The 22,623-nt window shown below is 39.9% G+C and overlaps 1 protein-coding gene across 3 annotated transcripts in view; it reads right to left on the reverse strand.

Moving 5' to 3' along the window:
- Positions 1–14,811: 14,811 nt before the first annotated feature.
- LOC148022379 (ARM repeat superfamily protein) overlaps positions 14,812–22,623 on the reverse strand; it is a 76,979-nt gene continuing 69,167 nt past the window's right edge. The window contains exons 6-8 of one of the 3 annotated variants that reach the window (XM_087698005.1): positions 16,212–16,330; positions 15,534–15,663; positions 14,812–15,424 (exon numbers count right to left, since the gene is read on the reverse strand). In XM_087698005.1, the coding sequence (XP_087554131.1) occupies positions 15,628–15,663; positions 16,212–16,330 (155 nt within the window). In that variant the 3' untranslated portion in view covers positions 14,812–15,424; positions 15,534–15,627. Of the gene's footprint in view, positions 15,664–16,211; positions 16,331–22,623 lie in introns of all 3 variants that reach the window. The other 2 variants (XM_087698006.1, XM_087698007.1) reach the window with 2 other exon arrangements.

Genomic DNA, 22,623 nt, shown 5'->3' on the forward strand with positions numbered 1-22,623 from the left:
TGCTTGTAGATCTGACCATAGTGAGGGGGGTAAACATCAAGGTTTCTACTATAGTGGACCTTCTTGAGCTCAAAGAGAAGAAAATAGTTGAAGGAATAAGCATTCTACCAAGGTTTTAGATTTAGGATCAACTTTGAAAATTTCATGTCTACTCACATAGAACTAGCATTAACATATGTCCAATTGAGAGTTTGGCATGTGACCTTATGATTTCCATTACATACTACATGGTCACCAGGATATCACTAATGCATGTGGATTCATGTAACAACTATTAGAAACAACCTCACCGTGCATTTGAGATGCAAGGGCATATACCTACTTTATTAAGTAGATATGAAGCCCCAATAGTAAGTGTAGTGTAGGTAATGTGCATGTAACTACATGGGGGGTGCCTCTATGTGTGTGTGTGTGTGTGTGTGTGTGTGTGTGTGTGTGTGTGTGTGTGTGTGTGTGTGTGTGTGTGTGTGTGTGTGTGTGTGTGTGTGTGTGTGTGTGTGTGTGTGTGTGTGTGTGTGTGTGTGTGTGTGTGTGTGTGTGTGTGTGTGTGTGTGTGTGTGTGTGTGTGTGTGTGTGTGTGTGTGTGTGTGTGTGTGTGTGTGTGTGTGTGTGTGTGTGTGTGTGTGTGTGTGTGTGTGTGCGTGCGTGTGTGCGTGTGCACGCGCGCGCACACGTGCATGCCTCTATAGGTGTGTATGTCGTTTTGTGTGTTACTAGTGAGCTTATGACATAAGAAATTTATAGATTGCTAACTTCCAAATATAATGACAACAAAGTAATTTTTTGAATAATCGTGGTTACACTTCTTAGTTGAATATAAAAAATGATATTTTAATATATGAAGTATATATGGGACTATGAACCACCCTCAATAAAAGAAATATACAGTGGAGTCTTGAAGCGTGATGAAGATTGCTTCATACCACATCTTTTCTAGATAAAACATTGAAGATTGCCTTTATCAAACCACACCAATAAATACATGGTGGAGGTGACATGTTACTTGCAAAATTAAATATTGTATTTTTCAAACCATACTAATAGATACATGGCAAAGAGGTGATCCCATTACCTCCAAAACCAACCAAAGACACAAGTGAGGATTCAGAAGTATCAAAGGGTTACAGGTGTCGAAGGGACTGCCGCGATTGTTATCCCCTTCACATGATGTGGATATTACCTAATTTGAAGCAAAAGAAGACAATTTTCGCGGCACATAATAGTTATCTTTTGTCTCTAAATATGCACTGATTCAATTACCTGTCCAAATAAGTCTATAGTATAGGAGTTGCCATAACTCGTGAGAAAATTCTCTCATATGGGTGTACGTGTTACAAAAGTTTTTAAACCCCATAGAAACCTCCCATGTGGGTGTACATTATGAAAGTTTTCAAATCCCATAGACACCTTAAGATTTGTTAGAATTGGTAGTTTTTTCATCTTTTAGGTATATTTAAAAAACTAAGAAGATGAATAAAGAGTTACTGAGAGCATTGATAAAGTAGGTTTATGGATTAGAGCGGTGGATTAGTGGGCTGAGTTAGCATGGATTAGCTCTAAGGAGGGTGATAGTACTCACTACCTCAGGGCATATATATTAAGGCAAATAGTATAGCATTTAAGAGGAAGATGAATAGAGGATTACCGAGAGAGCATAGAAGTATTATATCACATGTGTGCTTGTGTTCGAATGAGAGTGTGTTTGAGCTTGCTTGGGAAATAGCTGAGTTGATGCAATTACATTGTACAGAAAAAGGAAATAGAAATGGTCTAGTAGTGCAACAAGAGCTAAGAATGGGGTCACACACACACACACACACCTACTTAACCTTTTATGTGTGAAAGAAGTCAAGTTTGCTAGGTGTCACATCTCTTACTTGCTAAATCCCTAGCCACCTCTACTTTTGAATGCAAGTAGAGACTCAAGCGTGTGTGTAGGAGCACATTTTTGATGCCGTAGATGTCACATTGCCAAGAACTGCGCAAATCCTTGTGGCGGGCCTACATAAATTCAGAGTAAGTTTGGCACTCATGGATGTAAATGCACGCATCCATCCCCATTCGTTGCTTGGGTTTAAGCACCCAGCAAACCACTCACCAATATGGCGCGTGTGTGCTATCTTATATGTTTCTTGGTGTGTGTGTGTGTGTGCGTGCGTGCACGCGCGCGCACGTGCATGCCTCTATAGGTGTGTATGTCGTTTTGTGTGTTACTAGTGAGCTTATGACATAAGAAATTTATAGATTGCTAACTTCCAAATATAATGACAACAAAGTAATTTTTTGAATAATCGTGGTTACACTTCTTAGTTGAATATAAAAAATGATATTTTAATATATGAAGTATATATGGGACTATGAACCACCCTCAATAAAAGAAATATACAGTGGAGTCTTGAAGCGTGATGAAGATTGCTTCATACCACACCTTTTCTAGATAAAACATTGAAGATTGCCTTTATCAAACCACACCAATAAATACATGGTGGAGGTGACATGTTACTTGCAAAATTAAATATTGTATTTTTCAAACCATACTAATAGATACATGGCAAAGAGGTGATCCCATTACCTCCAAAACCAACCAAAGACACAAGTGAGGATTTAGAAGTATCAAAGGGTTACAGGTGTCGAAGGGACTGCCGCGATTGTTATCCCCTTCACATGATGTGGATATTACCTAATTTGAAGCAAAAGAAGACAATTTTCGCGGCACATAATAGTTGTCTTTTGTCTCTAAATATGCACTGATTCAATTACCTGTCCAAATAAGTCTATAGTATAGGAGTTGCCATAACTTGTGAGAAAATTCTCTCATATGGGTGTACGTGTTACAAAAGTTTTTAAACCCCATAGAAACCTCCCATGTGGGTGTACATTATGAAAGTTTTCAAATCCCATAGACACCTTAAGATTTGTTAGAATTGGTAGTTTTTTCATCTTTTAGGTATATTTAAAAAACTAAGAAGATGAATAAAGAGTTACTGAGAGCATTGATAAAGTAGGTTTATGGATTAGAGCGGTGGATTACTGGGCTGAGTTAGCATGGATTAGCTCTAAGGAGGGTGATAGTACTCATTACCTCAGGGCATATATATTAAGGCATATAGTATAGCATTTAAGAGGAAGATGAATAGAGGATTACCGAGAGAGCGTAGAAGTATTATATCACATGTGTGCTTGTGTTCGAATGAGAGTGTGTTTGAGCTTGCTTGGGAAACAGCTGAGTTGATGCAATTACATTGTACAGAAAAAGGAAATAGAAATGGTCTAGTAGTGCAACAAGAGCTAAGAATGGGGTCACACACACACACACACACCTACTTAACCTTTTATGTGTGAAAGAAGTCAAGTTTGCTAGGTGTCACATCTCTTACTTGCTAAATCCCTAGCCACCTCTACTTTTGAATGCAAGTAGAGACTCAAGCGTGTGTGTAGGAGCACATTTTTGATGCCGTAGATGTCACATTGCCAAGAACTGCGCAAATCCTTGTGGCGGGCCTACATAAATTCACAGTAAGTTTGGCACTCATGGATGTAAATGCACGCATCCATCCCCATTCGTTGCTTGGGTTTAAGCACCTAGCAAACCACTCACCAATATGGCGCGTGTGTGCTATCTTATATGTTTCTTTGTGTGTGTGTGTGTGTGTGTGTGTGTGTGTGTGTGTGTGTGTGTGTGTGTGTGTGTGTGTGTGTGTGTGTGTGTGTGTGTGTGTGTGTGTGTGTGTGTGTGTGTGTGTGTGTGTGTGTGTGTGTGTGTGTGTGTGTCTACTGTAGTCAACTAATGAGTGTGTATGGTGACATGAGGTGGAGTAAACATATTGCTTATGTGATCAAGTAGGGTGTGTGTGATGTGAGTAATATAGTGTAGCATGTGTGAGCGAGGTGTACCATCAGTAGTGCAATTAGTGTGTAAGTGATGTAACCAAGCAATTATGGAGTGGTGTAATGTGTGTCTAATGTGACTAGCGCCATATGTGTTGTGTGTCGAGTGTAGTGTTGTATTGCGTGACTTACAAGTGTGTGTGTTATGTGACTAATGTGTGTGGAGTGGTGTGACTATATCATAATACACCATGTGGCATGAGTTAATCATGAGTGGCCACGACCCCATGCCCATCCTTGCTATTAGAGTGTGTTGGTACTCTTAATGATTGCATGGCGGATTATGGCATATCCTAGTTAGAGGTGAGGTGGCACATGGAAGCCACATGGGCTTGATTCATCCAGGTTGGTGACTATTATTTTTGGCAAAAGCATGTGCATCATGTGCTTGAATGCGATAGGGTGTAAAGCTCTTGCATATAGCCAGTTTAATGCTTGTGCGCATAAGAGGTAATAATTCTTGCAATCGCCTTTTACACACTCATACAAAGTTTAGGAGCATTGATTATATAGAACACACATAAACCCAAACACAGCTACCCATCTTAGTCACATACACACGAGGTCCCATCCCCACATGGACATCTAAATGTGTCAGAATGTTTGCTATAATAGTTTGAAAATGATCAATTTCATGTGTATTAACTATGCTCAACTGGTCTTGATTCTTCTTGATTTTGTTAAACCAAATCAAGTATTGTAAGAATATATTAGGACATGCACATCAGTTCTTCTTTATGTAATTTTAAGAAGGTTTGAATCATAAAAGATTAGTAAGATGGATATGGATTTTAGAGTATTTTAAGGTCTCTCACAAGCTGTTATAAAAGGTTATGAGCATGATGCATGCGTTATAGCGTTAGACCTTATGACAATGTATATAGTAAAAGATCATCACTTTTCTCAGTTTATTTGTACAAACATATTATTGGCATGGAATCTCTTTATAACTCAAGAGAGAAAATGAGAAGGAAAAAGAAAGAGAGAGAAGCATGAAAGTACGCACCCAACCCCCAAACTAAGGGAGGTTAAAAGTTATGCATACCTTGGAGGAGAGTCCTTAGATTAGGAATGTCACAAACATAAGTTTTGGGAAGCCTTTCTTTAACTAGGACATCACCAATCTCCATGTCTTCACCTTTTCAAGCCCATAATCATGGAAATGCTTTACTGTCATCTTAATTGAAGATGCAACTTTCCATATAGAGTTAGTAATAAATAAACATGAATGGATTTGTGAAAGAATGATTTGATGCACCCAGTTTGAGGATCTATTGCTACCTCTATGAATGGACCTGATAGATTCAAAAGGGAGATATTTTTCTTATTCAATCTTTTTAATAGATGCTCGTCCTTGGAGATTATTATGTCCATATTGAGAAATATTGCATAGACAAAAACATAATGATGATCATTTATTAACATGAACTAGTTATTAGAGTAATCAAGGATTATGAAGTCTTTTGGATAGATGTAAAATACAAATTCTGTATTTTTATTGTCGTGTTGAAGAAGATCAAGGAATTTGGGAAATTGATGAGAAGAGTATACTGATAAAAATGAAAACAATGACATAACCATTTTAGGATGCCCCATCTTTATTGATTTGCCAATTTTTGGCAAAAATTATATTCAAAGTAAAACAAGTATAACTTGCACCATAAATGTGAGCAAGAGAAGCCCATAGGAATGCCCCACTTTTGTTGGCTAATTTTTCCATTTAGCTTAGTATAAGTATAATCAATCAATCAATTGTTGATTAAGATAACCTCTTGGAGACTAAAGAAGAAAGATTTCCTTATATTGTACCAAGACCCATAGTCCCATAGTTGGAATATATTAGGAATCTTTGGAATAAAATACAAGACGAGTTATATAATTGAAAGGACTAACAGATTATGGTACATATAATGTTCTCTAAATCTTCAGATCCTTCATGAGAAATGGACTCCTAACATTTCTTAATATCAAGTGAGCAACCACAAAATATATATGTATATTTGGAAGGTTCACGATAAAGTCAATAGATGAGTTAAGGAGCCAATATGATTGGATACATAGGCCTAAAGTCAAGAAATTTTTCTGATTAAAGACCACACATAGTTTGAAGTACTATTACGCATGTATTTAGTAGAGGTACACATGGAATAGTAATTTCACAAAATAGAGACATGATAATATGGTTGTAAGCCATCTAAAATCAAATCTATGCAATTTAAAGTTAGCCATAACGAAAGGAACTCACAAGATGTAGAAGTGAGTTAAAGATTTAACCTTTTTGTGTGAGAAATGATTGATGAATGTTCCCATGACAAAGAATACTAGGTGTAAAGTCAAAGGGTTATTTGGCCAAACCCTCAATGAAAAAGTGAGATGTGAAAATATCAAAGCATGAATATGCTTCACTAATTTGAAAGTTTCAAGATCTCATCAATATTTCAAGTTTGTTGTGGATGGACTATGCAAAAGACTCATTAAGATTGGGAATTTGCAATTTTAAAGTTTCACTCAAGATTAGAAAAGTATTATGTAGGGCTCTCTTTGCTTCTTTAACATTAGGAGATCTTTAGGGGATATAATTTAGACCCAATTTGAGTGACTTTTTAAGAGAAGTATTCTACATAATATCAAGATCAACAATAACAACATATTGATGACCTTTAAAGTAGAATTTAAAGTCATAGAGATGATAGAAACATAAATAATCATTTGTATTGACAAAGCAATCTTTCGAGAGATGCTGCGATTGCTTCTCCATTGAATGGGTCATGGACAAACCAATGACTATTAGAAACCATCAACATGGGTGTTGCAGGTTCTTCAAATACTCCAAAATATATCTGAAAGGTAAGAAGGATCGAAGCTTGCACTCGAGAGCTATGGCGGGAGAGTAAGAGAGAGAGACAAGAAATGGGAACTCCAACAGTCACAATGTGTGACCGGGCCTTCCTTTATTCAAATTGTCACTAAAAGAATAAAGAATAAAGTGATGGTGACGGGTGCCCGCCACGTGCAGTGTGCAGTGGGGCAGTGACTGTTAGTGTAGTAATACACGGCCGATTAGGTGGAGGCGCCTTTACCCCCAACAACCTCCCACTTAAAGGCGAATCGTCCCTAGTGAGGAGTGAAAAGAAAAAGAAAAAAAACAGTACAACATGTACACATGTACAACAGGATGAGGAAAGATGTCATCTCATCCCACGCCCATCAACCTCCTAAGGAAGGCAAAGCAATCTGTAGAGAGGCTTTTCGTGTGTAGATCTACAGCATTTTGGTCAGTCGAGATCTTGACAAGATCAACAGACTTGTCTTCAACAACCCCACGTATGAAGTGATACCTCACCTCAATGTGTTTCGTCTTCGCATGGAAGACCGAATTCTTGGTTGACTGAATAGCACTCATAGAATCCGAATGCAGCGTAGAGGTAGCATCAATACCAAGGTTAACAACCAAACGACCCAACCAAATGGCATCCTTGCAAGCCTCAATGGTTGCAATATACTCGGCCTCTGTGTAGTAGAAAGGGCCGTGCATTTCTGCACCCTTGACATCCAAGAAACAGCACCTCCAGCATAGGTGAATACATAGCCGAAAATGGACTTCCTATTATCTGCATGTCTTGCATAATCAGAGTCAGTGTACCCCACGACTCCTGTATCCTGGCTGCCATAGCATATGTGCATATCTACAATGCCCTTCAGCTACCTCATGATACCCTTCACGTCATCCAATGCTTCTTGTCAGGTGTAGCCATGTAGCGTGCCACAACACCAACTGCAAAGGCAATATCTGGACGAGTGGCGATCATGGCATACATTAGACTGCCCACTGCGGATGCATAGGGAATCTTGGCCATCTCAGCCCTCTGCTCATCTGTCTACGGACAATCAGCCTATGATACCTTCACATAAGAAGGCAATGGACAGCTAATAGGCTTTGCGTCCTGCATGCGGAAGCACTCAAGGACTTTATGAATGTACTCCCTCTGTGACAAGTAGAGGAGTCCCTGATGCATGTCGTGTCTGATGCGCATACCAAGTATGTGAGAGGCATGTCCCAGATCTTTCATCTCAAAGTTCTTTTTTAGCTGAGCCTTAAGAGCATCTAGCTTATCATGAGCTTTCCTTGCTATCAGCATATCATCCACATAGAGTACCAAAATCAATAAAGAACCATCACGGGCTTTCTTCTGTAAAGGCACGGATCCATAACACTCCTATTGTAGCCTTGTGACTATATAAAGGCATCAAACTTATGATACCACTCCCTAGGTACCTGTTTCCAGCCATAAAGACTTTTCTTCAATTTGCACACTAGATGCTCCCTGCCAGGTTCTGCAAAGCCCTTAGGCTGCTCCATATAAATCTCATCATGCAAGTCCCCATGTAAGAAAGCCGTCTTGACATCCATCTAGTATAAATCCAAGTCAAGCTGAGCAACCAAAGCCAGGACTAAGCATAGGGTGGTCATCTTAACCACAGGAGAAAAGATCTCATCAAAGTCCACACCATGCTCCTGCTTAAAACCCTTTGCTACCAATCTAGCCTTGTATGCCGGCTTGGGGTGTCTAGGGGTACTTTTCAGCTTGTACACCCACTTACATGGCAAAGACTTCTTGCCCGTAGGCAATGAAACCAAATCCCACGTGTCATTTTTATGCAAGGAGTCTATCTCAAACTGCATAGCCCTCTCCCAGGAGTGACTGTCATCCCTGCGCATAGCCTCATCATAGGTGAAAGGCTCTCCTACATCTGTAACCAAGACATAATGCATCGAGGGCCGAAATCTATCAGGTGGACGTCTATCTCTAGTAGACCGTTTCATGGCAGGCTCTGTTGCCTACCCAGCTACCTGTCCAACACCCTGACCATGAGCATCTATTGCAACTATAGGCTATCCAACTGGCTGTTCGGGAGCTCTTGGCTCCTCCTGAAATATGATCCTGCGGATCTCAACAACTCTCTCAGGCTGCCTATGCATCTTGTCTTCATGGAAGACTACATCATGACTGCGGATGACTTTCCACGCCTGCGGATTCTAGATATGGTAACCCATCTCGCCTGCATCCCCATAACCAAGGAAAATGCATTTGACACTCAAGATCTAGCTTACTTCTCTTGTCCCTGGGCACATGGAAAAATGCCTCACATCCAAAGACACGAAGATGCGCATAGGAGGGAGGTTTTCCAATCCATACCTCCTCTGCAACCTGGAAATCCAAACCACTAGAAGGTGATCTGTTTATGACATGCACAGCTGTGCTAACTGCCTCAGCCCAAAAGCTCTGTGGTAGGCCTGCATGGCTAAGCATACTGCGTACACGCTCCTGGATGGTTCTATTCATCCACTCAGCCAAACCATTCTTGGGGGGGGAGGGGGGGGGAGAGGGGTGTAGGGGGCGGTCAACTGACGCTTAATACCCCTCTCATCGCATAACTACTAAAAAGCACGTGAGACATACTCACCTCCATTATCTGTCATTAGGCATTTTAGTTGATACCTAAACTGGTTCTCAACCAATGCAAGCCATCTCTGAAACACAGCCAAGACATCGGATCTCAACTTAATGGGATAAGCCCAAACTTTTCGTGAAAAATCATCTATGAACGTAACAAAATACTTTGCACCACCCATAGACTGACAAGGCATGGGTCCACAGACATCCGAATGTACCAATGCCAAGGGCTCACTCATGCGTGGCCTACCAGACTTTTTTATGTGTAGACCTAGTCTGCCTACCATAAAGATAATGCTCACATGATTCAAAACATGCATAATCAAGGGGCGGTAAGTACTACAAACCAGAAAGCATTTTTATTTACTTCAAAGACATATGGCCCAAACGGGCATACCAAAGAGATACATGTGGGATAGAACCCACAAACAAAACATGATTAAGGGAAGAAGCGAATACAATCAAGAGATAGAGGTTGCCAGCCTTGGCACCTCTCGTAATCACAAGTTTGCCACGAGTGATCTTCCATGCAGAGTCTCCAAAAGATACATGATAACTTGTGTCATCAAGTTGTCCAACTAACATGAGATTGCGTGTCAAAGCACGTACATGACATACATCCTGCATAACAAAACTGCTGCCAGAAGGAAACTGCATCCTAACATCACAAATGCCCACAATATCAAGAGAGTTGTCATCACCCAAGTGCACAGAACCCGAAACGGTATGGTATGAATGAAACCACTCTCGGCAAGCTGTCACATGAAAGGACACACCTGAGTCTAAGAGCCAATATTGTGTATACATAGAGTGTATCTCTATCATCTACGAAGCACTAGAAGAAGCTACAAGGATATAATCATTATCAACATCCTCAGGCTGCATAACATTGATCTCTTCAATTTTAACACTGGACTTTGCAGGCACTATGATGCGATCAGAAGACTTATCCTACATTTTGTCTTTCTCCTTATCTTTGCGCCTTTCATTGCGCAGTTCATGGCATTGTGGCCTAATATGGCCCTTTTTCCCACAATGGTGACAAGTAACATCTACATTCCTACCACGGGATTTGCTATGTGATTTTCCATGAGACTTGGACCGAAATTTCTGAGAATCCCGTCCACGGCCACTGCCACTGCCATGCTTTCCATATCCATCATTCCTGCCTCTGACTATCATAGCACGCGACACATGAGAGGCATCCGAATTCTTACGGTTAACCTCTTCCTGCAGAAGAGCACTCTCAACATCAGATAATTTCAAGGTAGTAGTAGAGGCACATAATACAGTGCAGAATACATCCCATGACTCATTAAGAGTACCAAGCAAAAAAAGAGGAGTGACATCCTCTGTAAAAGTGATGTTTGAGTATAGCATGGAAATGGCTCAAGTGAGTAGACATAGTCATATTCTCCTTCATGCGTAGATCCATAAGCTGCTTCAGTCAATACATTTGACTCGTTGGACTTTTCTTGTCATAGAGATTCTTGATTTTATTCCACAATTGTCATGCACTCTGTTCTTCCTCAAATACATTGTAATGAACCTGTTCTGTGAGAGATAATACAATAGTAGACTTGCATAACTTATTAAACTCAAGCCATTCATCTGGCATAGTTGCAGGTGGATGCACACTCAACCTCAAAGGTTTGATCTGCGATTTTTGCACCAACACCTGCTAAATCTGGCTCTTCCAATAAGAGTAATTCGTACCATCAAGCTTAGTGATATTGAAAATAGCATGATCAGTGGACGAACTCGCCATAATGCAAGCTAGAAGACTGTAGACAATTCAAAACTTTTTGTTGTTTACTATAGAAAATGATAAAAAAATAATCAAAATAGAGAGAAAATGGCGAGAAAAATATAACCAAAGCTGTTGTCCACTAAGTACTAGTGAAAGTACATCATTTTAGAATATTTCAGCATAAAAAATCCATATCAGTCCGGAGTTATATGCTTGCTATAATAAATGACAACAAGGTACTATGAGAGACAATTACTGACCAAATCACTGCATAAAGTCAAGAAATGACAGCCAAGACATGACCAGCCATAAACGAGCATAAATCAGCACCAAACAGTCATCAAAACCCTGAGCAAATACCCAAACATGTCACCAAAGCATCCATCAAGGTATATCCCCTGAACAGTAGGGTAAAGTATACATAACACTAGCAAGACCTAACACCAATAGGTGTACGCTCACTAGAGTGCAAAGCCCAAGCTCAGGTTAAAAGCTATTCCAAGATATCAGTGCATGAACCATGCAACATGTAAATGTAAGAGATCCCAAAGTCTGAAGTATCTGTAGAATGCTCAAAATAGCATAAACCTCCTGCTCAATGTCGGTCAAGCATACAAGATGCTCCCATTGGCACAAAAGGCGAATAAACAAGCTCAACATCTCAAGCAAACCAAGTCAAAACAGGTAACTAAGACAATGCCTCAATAGTATCTAAGGTCGTAATGGAAAAAGCCAAGTCGTAACGGAAAAATCCAAGTCAATGTTCAACTACCCAATGAGATACTCAAATGAATGTCGAGACGAGCTCAAACAACTATCATCCACAGCAAAAGCATAAAGCATTCACCAAGACATCATGACCCGTTCTGGGTAGCCTAAGCATAAACCATATCATAGATAAAATGCCAGTTGCAAAGAAGTGACAGTCAAATCTAAATCGAGCTCTAATCTCAGCTCAAAAGCATTCTGGAGCATAAATAAGACATATAGCATAGTCCAAATACATCATGACATTATACCGAGTAGTCGGGAGCAGCCCGTGACCAATAGGCATAACCCAACTGTAGCATAAATAGTTTCAATCCTGAAGTTTCCAATAGAATATAACCTCTATAAACTGAGCAAATCAGTGCTCAATCCAAGCTCAAATCCATAGGCAAACCATAGGTATACATTCCCGTATATATAGGCACCAACTGGACATAATCGAACATCAAATGCCAAGACTTGTAAGCATTAAATTGAAGTAACGGGTAACCGCCCTATTTTGAACAGATCTGAGATTATTCAAAACAGTCAATGGCTGAGCTAAATCAACTCCAAATGCGTCTCACATAAGAGGGATAACATCCACAAGTAATCCAGTATCAATAGACATTAGTAGAAGCATCACAAGCCATAGATATACAAATACATGATATCTCAGACCTGAAATCTATTACAAAATATTATGTCGTCAAAATTTAGCAAATCTAACATCACCATCACGTTCGGAGCATGTCAAAACTCCAATTTAGACTCTTACCTTATCTAAATCGGATTTCGAATGCCCGAGATATGACAAAAAGAGTGATTTTTGAGCTAGATTTTGAAACATGCGCAAAAAAAAAGTGAGCTGAGTGGGAGAGTCTGTTGTTCTGCGTGTCAACAATGGAGCCCAAAGGAGGCATAAGTGAGGGTCAAATAAGGCCTACACCAAGCCTCAGCAAGCCTTGATAGACTGAAAGCAAGATCCAAGTGAAGGAAGCTCCAAGAGGTGTGAGCTATAACTGCCCACAACCTGTGAAAACCCTGTTTACCTAGACCTGTGGACTGAGATAAATCTCTGAAATAATGAAACAATACCTCAATATCAATGCACTGATGGTGTCTCAATAAGTCGAGAAGAAGCTTGGGAAGCCGAGGAGTGACGGGAGCTCAAGAGAATGAGTTATGACCGTCGGGAAGGAGATCCAATGCGAGTGGAGAGTCGATAAGAAGCTGAGAATGCTACGAGCCAAGCTCAAGAGTCAAAAGCCATGCTCTGATACCAGTTGAAAGGTGAGAAGAATCGAAGCTTACACTTGAGAGCTATGACGGGAAAGCAAGAGCAAGAAAAAGAGAATAAATGAAAACTTCAACAGTCATAATGTGTGACCGAGCCTTCCTTTATTCAAACTGTCACTAAAAGAATAAAGAATAAAGTGACGATGACAGACACCTGCCACCTACATGGTGCACTGGGATAGTGACTGTCGGTGTAGTAATACACGGGTGGCTAAGCAGAGGCGACTTTACCCCCAACAATATCTTAACGTATACTTATTTATTCTTATCACTTACTTTTTGTAAAAAAACAGTAATTAATACATTTATGTCTATGAAAATTCAAGCCTTTTAAAAAACTAATGGAAGCAAGAAAGATCCAAGATCATTGATCACTGAAAAATCATATAGTTTAATAGTGTGACGCGGACTTTATATTTTGGGTATAAAGCATTATATACTGACTAGAAAATATTCATTGTAGATTCAAGTTTTCCAACAAAGGTAGCTCATCCCAAATGTGTTCTAACATTTAGATCGACCTTTAGAAAGTAAACAATGTCATTCACAACTTATTTTTGAATATTTTGATGGAGAAATAAATATTTTTTCTAAATTACACAAGCTAACTACTCTCGCAAGTAAACTATGTGTACCTTGACAATATACATTCATGTATATTTTTAAACACCCTTGCAACAATTCAAGAACTACGAAGACTGTAGTTCATTACAAAAAGGAAAGATGGATTACATCTATGAAATGGATCCAAAAAATAGTATAACCACGAACGATCCTCATTTTTGTTACATTGGATTCGTAGACACATATTATTAGTTGGTTTAAAGAAAAATTTAAGACCTTATAAAACCACTTCAAGTAATTCCACTTGATTGAAATATTGGGTTGGTCGATTGGAGTTTGCAATATATTTCATTGGTCAGAACAGCTTTGCTTTTGAGGATCCTACCTACTAAATCTCTCTTCAGTAGATGCTTTAACAAACCACTTAAGATTTAATCTTGACCATAATATGAAGATTACTATCATGCTATGTATAGCTCTTATAAGTTATGCCAATATTTGCAAAACATTTTTCAAAAAGTTTGGCGCCTGGAAACAACTTCCAACTAAGTTTTGGGAACTTCCTTCACCCTACACAAACCCAAGCCTCTAAACTAGTGAAGAGCACTGGGATAACATTTTTCAAAAGAAGACTTTAAAAGCAACTTCCCACCAAGTCTTTCATTACTTTCTTCACCCTAGACAAGCCCAAGCGTATGAAATGGTGCAAAAAAGCATTTGAATAACATTAAATATGTAAACTCCCTCTTTATGGAGATGCTAGGTTGGGGTTTTGGCCATTTTACCAAGAGAAGAGTTGCAATTTCTTTTTGTGAATGTTGGATTGCTAAAATGGTTTCTCAATTTTCATTTTATTTTCATCATTCACGCTCCTTAAAGAGATTTGGAACATTTTGACCATTTGGAAATCTTACATAAGAGTCTTTAGCATTGCAATCAATATTATCTTTTTCTTGAAAACATCTCTATACTAGTTCCTTTATAAGGATTATAGACTCCATAATTTCAATGAGGATTAGCACTCTCGTTTTAAAATGTCTGGCTATGTATGTTCACACAAGGCATAGCCATGTTTTTACATTTATAAAGCACAATTCAATACAATGGTGTATATACTCGTGCACATGCGTGCATTGGTGAGGTGCAACTTCACCAAATGTGGATTTTATACTTGCTTTTCTACGTGTTGGCTTTTTATTGGTGAGATACCAGCCATAAGAAAATTTGCAACTACCATTGTCTTGCTTGTACACGAATCCAACTCTTTATTTTATTGAAACAATCTCCATATTCAAACCATTAGTTAGATGTCACATGTGGTAATTGTCTATCTAGCCACTATCCTTCACCTCTCATACACCTACTTACCTATTTTTCAGTTCACAATGTTTTAAAGCCTGGGCACATAAATTAATTAACCTTATAACCTCCACATAGGTATTCATAAGCTTGAGAGACCCCCATGGCAAATCATCAACAATTAGACATGATACCAAAGTCCCCACCCTTTTTGGTAGGAGGAAGTGTCCCAACCACATTTATCCATTGCCTTTGCTCTTCAAATCTTCTCAAAGAGGAGCCTTCTTGTTAATGCAAGAAAAAAATCACTATGTATGAGGATTCAGCCAGTAAGAAGAAAGCAACAGATTCCACTCGGCCAAATATCCTACAAGCATAGGTCAACATTTGGCACTTCCTCGCTCTTTTGTCCAATTCACCTCTGCAATAGCACAACAAATACATTTTAGAGAGTTGGTTGTGAATTTCCACCTTCAAGTTCTAATCCTCAATATTCCCCAAACTGTGAGTTAAGGCTGAATTTTTCTCACAGCTTTCGCTAGCCCGACTGATTCTTCGGAGGCATAGCCATAAAAGACAATCCATAGTGAGTAGGCAGGATATAGAATCCATTACTACCCTTTATCAAGAAGTACCTGTTGGAGTTTCAAGGTACAAGTACTGCAAAACCAAAAGCCATTACATGTTAGCACTTTTGTTAGCAACCACTGCACAATCACATCCTCATTTGTTTGACAAACTACAAAGAAAATATAACTATCAAACCAAGCCAAAGTTTGATTTTTAAAATCCTGCCTATCTTCAAAAGAGCTCTCAATTGCATGCCCATAAACTTAAATTATTTTCCTAATTTGGAGGTGACCTTGTATAGACTCAACCAAGCCCCACAGGGCTAGGTACAATAAGACCGAGGCTTGCTTTATTTCTTCAGGGCTTCATAGAAGCTATGACATGTATGTTTATGCTTTAAACAAGATGGTTATATTATCGAAAAAAAGCATGCCACTTAACGATCTATTTGTGCCACAAAGGAAACAATTCCCAACAAGCCTTCTAGGCTAGATTAACAACTGATCAGAAGATGCATTTAGCAGTAAACTATATTAGCCCTTACTTGGAACACTTGTGCTGTACATACAAGCAGCCCTAAACCCAGTACTACACCATGGAAATTACCTTTGAGAAGAAGTCACAATTCATATACATACCTCAAACATTTTTCCACTCCGTTCAAATTCTAACATGCTCAAAGCTACCTCGCAACTCTGAGCTACAATAGGCTCTGCATCACCTTGAAACTCCTGTACCAATGCTAAACTTTCCGTATCTGCAGCATCAAGGTTCTTTGTTTACCTTGTAATTCTCTCTCTCTCTCTCTCTCTCTCTCTCTCTCTCTCTCTCAAAAGAGGCACTGAAAGAATGTGAAAGGAAAGTCCACTCATGGGCAGAAGTAGCAAAGATGATACAGAAGCAGATGGAGGAGGCCAGCCCATAGACTGAGGTCATAAAAATAGAACAAGGGAAAATAAGTGAACAAAACTGAGGAAACAAACATCCAAAACATATAGCCATATACACAAAGACACACCAATGCAAAGGCATCTGACTATCTGCCGTGCTGGGATAAAGGTGGGAAAGTGCATTTCAACCAATAGCTAGAAAACTGAGAAACGCTAGGGGTTCCAAAGGTGTGGCAATACTATACTGGAAAGATCTCAGAGGTGTAGGTTATAAAGAGAGATGATGATGCACAATACTTTTGGGTCAAATACATGCAAGGAGACTCTGAGATATCTTCATTGCAATATGCTACTTCCTGCAACCTCAGGCTATGCCACACAAGATGGATCGCCTTCTGATATACTCTATGAGGACATTATGAGATATGTTAGCATTGGGGACATATTGTTAGAGGGGGACTTTAATGCATGTATTGGAGATAGACAAAGTGACTTCTACATGCATCATAATGTCATGTTCAGAGAGATTGACATAGATGAAGTGGGTCTACACAAGAAGGCCTAGGACAAAGTAGTATCAACCAATGGGATACATCTCTTGGCTTTGGTAACTGCACATATTTCAGCCATTTTTAATGGCCTCAAACAATGGCCCAAATCAAACACTCTATAAGTTTGAATCACACTATGTTCAATGCCCACCACCACGTCGCCGTGCCCGACATCCTTACCTCTGGCAAAGTCGAGCCATCATTGCTTGCCATCAGAGATGGCTACCACCCCTTGCTGAACTCAATCTTGGACCACCCATTATAGATATTCTTGCCTCGGAGAGACTACATTGTTTCTAGAGAGTCATATTGATTAGGGTGGGATCCTGCACGTTAGTTGAAGGATCATCAAGAGATCATTTTACACATGATGTTAGCCTATACTTGCAGTCGTCATAGTTAGTCATTTTCATTTTCATTGTTGTTCTCCAATCAAGATGACATGGTCAGATGTACTCATTTCTTTGTCTCATAGGCCACTATGGCTTTTTGGAGACAAATATTTCTTTCTCTCTCTCAATAAACAACAAACAACATGAGGGAAGAGAGATTGTTGGAATGTCACAATCCCAAAGGTAGCATAGTACCACACCCAAAGTGGGTGTTCACATGGAGAAAAAGCCATTCTCCAACTAATGGAGAAACATGATATGAGTAATAAACTCCCCTAGAGTGAATGATGTGAACGTATACAAGGAATAGCCGATCGATCTCCAAATGATACTAAGCTAAAATCTTACAACTGAAAAGGCTCAAGGAGCTGTGCAATATACTAAGACAATCTTAAAACAATGGCCCCCCAATTGCAATGAACTGTATGCAAAAACAGTAACACGATTGGCCAAGATTTGCAACATCAAATGAATGTTGTAATTCAACCTTCAAGACTATAATGTGCATCTCATGGGGCCCGGTCATTAGCACATTGTTCACATAAAGGATAACGATCAACTGATCCTCTCCATTCCTACAAACATGAGCGTGCTCTTAGAGTGTGAGCTTTGAAACCAAAGCAATCAAATGAGTATGTATTTTCTCGTATCATGCCCTAGGTGCTTGTTTGAAACCATAAAGGGCCTTATGCAACCTACACATCTTGCCCTCCAACCCTTTCTGAACAAAGCCGGGTTGAGTAACATAAATCGCCTCATGTAGATCACCATTCAAGAGGGCAATCTCTACATCCCAAGAAAATTGTGCTGAACCTCAATGTGCTTCATGAGAACATGGAACACAGGGTTCTTAGTCAAAGCAAGGGTCCTTTGGTTATCCACATGCAACTGAGTGGGTCCTATCTATGGACAGCCAATCTCTGCCAAAAATCGGTGGAGCCAAACTACCTCCTATGTGGTAGAACAAAGAGCTTGATACTCTATCTATGTAGAAGCTAATGCTACAGTAGGCTATTGCTTATTGCTCCATGAGATGGCTCCCAATCCAAGGGAGAAAGCAAAGCTTGTAGTGGAACATCAAGACTCAACGTGCCTTGCCCAATTTGCATCACTCCATCCAACAAGAGTGGGCCCCTCTCCACACATGATCCCATAGGATCTGGTCCCCTATAAATAGCACAACACACACAAATCGACTCTCTAACGAGCCTGAGTAGTAGTCTTCATGAAAGGAGAACAATGCCACCACAAAGGAAATGTATGGCTGAGTATGGACAAGCAATATCAAGAAGCCGACAAGGCACCTACACCATGTGGCATTTGAAAGGGGATCTTCGACAATAACCAACTTCATCTCTAGGTCCATAAGACAAGAAATAGACCAACCCTCTGCCATACCAAACTCCAAGAGAAGCTCAAAAATGTGCATATGTTGGGAGACAAAAGTGCCCTGTGTCAACTAACAGATCTCAAGACCAAGAAAGAAGTGAAGCATACAAAGGTCTGTCATATCAAACTCCAATTGCAAAATCTATCTAGCCCAATCCACATGCTCTGAGTCACTTGTAATAATCAAGTCATGCATATAGAAGATGACTAAACACATTTGCCACCCACAACCTTACAGTAAAGATTGGGGTCATGTTTTGATTGGTGGAAGCCACTTGCTAGAAAGAACCAATCGATTTGTTGGTACCAAGCCCTAGGAGCTTGCTTCATGCCATAAAGGGCCTTCCCAACTTGTAGACATGATCCTCCTTCCCCAACACATGAAAGCCCGGAGGCTAATCAACATAAATCTCCTCCTCTAAAATGCCATTCAAGAGGCTAACTTCACATCCATCCTATATGTCTGAATAGTAGAGACACAAGTTGTCAGTGCAAACGTCTCTAAATAGCCCAAGTGTGCCCGCTATGCAAAACCCTTGGCAACAAGCCTAGCCTTATTTGTCCAAGGTGCCACAAGCCAAGTACTAGATCTTATAGACCCACTTCATACCAATCACCTTCTACTTCCCTAGACGTAGAAGCAACAACCAAATCTGATTATACTCGATAGAATCAACTACTTTCGCATAGCACAATGCCATATATCCTATCAAGAGCCTCATCAATTGTGGTAGGCTCATGATCTTATAAAATCCGTGTCATAAGAGCATAGTTCACACTGTTAAATACACCTTATAATTTCCTCTTGAGTCATTCTAGTGTGAATGCACCCTATCCATGGACACTTTTTAGCCTCTTGCATGGGAGGGGATTTTCCCTGTGTGAGCACACTTCAATGTGTAGGTCTATATAACCTTAGGGTTGTACCTTGTATTCTAATTCTTATGATTCATTTTAGTGAAGGTAGTCTTGCATGCTTCTTTGTGTGTCTACTCTAATCTCTCACTCTCACTCTATACTCCACTTCTTGTCTATTGAGCTGTCCATTTGATCCAACAGTTGTATCAGAGCCATTGTGCCACTGGCCTCACTGCCATTGCCATATCGGTTCCATCACCTGTTCCGACACGTGCACTCCCTGATGGCATTGCTGCCCCACCCACCGTCATCTCAACCGTGACATTTTCTGCTGTGTTGTCTCTTTATGCAGCTTGCACACAGTTTCATGCACAGTTTTGCACGCAATCCCTCCACACACCCTCTCTCAGCCTTGCACACAGCCTCCCTCGGCCCTGCTCGCCATTTTCTGCAGATCTGGAAAAAATAAACTCAAAAACCCTAATTTGTGAATTCTGGGATTTTCTGAAATCTCTGCAATTTCTCATCCATCTTGCCCATCTCCGCAATTTTCACCTGCACACAAAATCTCAGAAACTAATTTTTAAATTTGGGGGTTTTCTGAAATTTTTGCAATTTTCAATTCATCTTGCCCATCTCATTCTCAATTTCCAAGAAATTTTCAGTTTCACTTGCGTCTTGAAATCTCCACCATAAAATTTGGGGTTTTGCCAGATTCACCTTCCATTGCAAGGATCTTCATAGAATTTTTGTGCAAATTCAACAATTTCTCTAGCATTCACATGCAAACTTTTGACACATTTCAGCTTGCTGTCCCAAATATCTCTACCCGAATAGCATCTACATCAACATTTTAATTTTTAGCCATTTATTTTCACCCGTAGGTGTGAAAATGCACCAGCTACGGAGGAGAGAGAAACAAGATAGTGACAATGAGTGAGTTGAGGCAAGAGAGAAGAGTGTACTTGCTGCACTTTAATAAGTGTCCACACCACACGAAATACATGGGCACTGCCCAAAATTAGCAAATCTTGAGAGGCACAGCAATTGCCTCAATTGCATCTATGTATTCAGCATGTGCCAAGATGGCACATAATCAGAATGCGTTATTTGGGATGCTTTATGCTAATGACAAGTTGGATGGTAGCAACTATTCCACTTGGTCATATACAATGAAACATATATTGGCCACGAAAGGCTTTTGGGAAATTGTCATGGGTTCAACAGTGCAGCTAGCAAGCCCTAATGCAATTGAAGGTGCTAGTGCTTCTACTTCAGGTGGCTTCATTGCCACTTCTAGCTCTTCACGAGTTACTACTGCTGCTAAAACTACTGCCAATCAAGTACATTGGGATATACATGATCCTCAAGCACACTCTTTGACTGCTCTTTAACTTAAGAAACTCACTATTCCGCACATCCACTCTTGTTGGACTACAAAGAGTGCTTGGGATGAGTTCACATCTCTTTGTTAGAGGAATGAAGCACATGTTGCCTATTTGAGGAAGTAGTTAGATTCCCAAAAGATGCATGAAGGAGACAGCATGGATGCCCATCTTACATGGATTACCGATTGGCATGAGCAGCTGGTAAACATTGACGAGGAGATATCTGAGACCCTTGTCTCCACTATGCTTGGCGAACTTCAACTATCCTATTCGACATTTCCTACCACCTTACAACTGGTTTCTCAAGGCAATGGACATCAATATTCTCTTGATGAGTTGACCGTACTGCTATTGCAAGAGGAGCAAAGTCATCTCAACCACTGTCCTACTACCTAGGACAATGAGGCGCCTTATCATAGAGGCAAAGGGAAGTCATCAAATTTTCTTCATCCAGCCATCAAAAGGGCAAGGGTAACTCATCATCTTCTTTTTGCACAAAGAACAGGACAAGCAAAAAAAGAAAAGATGCAACTATTACCACAAGCCATGGCCTGAGATCTCTAAGTGTCACAAGCGCAAGGCTACGAAGGAGAAGAAGAAACAAGAGTCATTGGCTATTACGACTACCACATCTAGTGGTCCTGGTAGTGAAAAGAATGAGGCAGCTTATCTTGCAGAAACTTTCAGTTCATATGCTTTTGCAGTGTCTCATTCTTATAATGTCTTGTTCTTATGACCCCACAATACATGATGTAGGCCTTCTGACCAAGGACTATGAATAGCATTGGTATTTTGATAGTGGTGCTAGCAAGCTAATCACCTCATGCAAGCATCATTTTATTTCTTTCATTGATGCTACACAAAGGGGCATTGTCACACGTGCCAACAATGCTACTTATACAGTGAAAGGCATTGGGAAAATCCTTGAATGTAGTGAATGGTAATGTTATTACCTTAAAGGATATTTTGTATATACTTGGCATTCAAAAGAACATGTTATCTATTTCAATCATTGCTACTAGTGGCTTTCAAGTTCACTTTGTTGGGCCATGATGTGTGGTTAAAGACACACGTGATAATGACATGCTTGTTAACACTAGTACTTAATCATGTAGCTTATATAGACTTGATGTTTATGATAAGCAATCTCATTCGAACGTTATGGTTGTAAATGCTTCGACTTTATTTGCTCTGCTAAGTTATGGCATGCTCAATATTGGCACTTGAATTTGAACAGCTTGTTACACATATACAAAGATGATGTGGTGCATGATTTTCCTGAAATGTGCGTGCCTCATAAGCACATATGTGAGGGGTGCTTGCTTGGCAAAAAGCATAGATTCAACTTTTCCAAGGATGGGAGTGTGGAAACAAGATAGAACAGCAGCTTGTGCATAGTAATGTATGTGGTCTTATGGATATTCCCTCTCTTAGTGGATACATCTACTTTGTTAGCTTCATTGACGACTACATACATCACACTTAGATGGTTGGCTTGAAGGCCAAATCTAATGTATTGTAACCATGTCACCTTCTCCACGTTGAAGTCTAACCATATTCTCATGAGCAAAAGAGGCATGCA

This window comes from Lygodium microphyllum, chromosome 17 (assembly GCF_053477565.2).
Source record: "Lygodium microphyllum isolate KBCC chromosome 17, Lygodium_microphyllum_v1.1.10, whole genome shotgun sequence".
NCBI classification, from domain to species: Eukaryota; Viridiplantae; Streptophyta; class Polypodiopsida; order Schizaeales; family Lygodiaceae; genus Lygodium; species Lygodium microphyllum.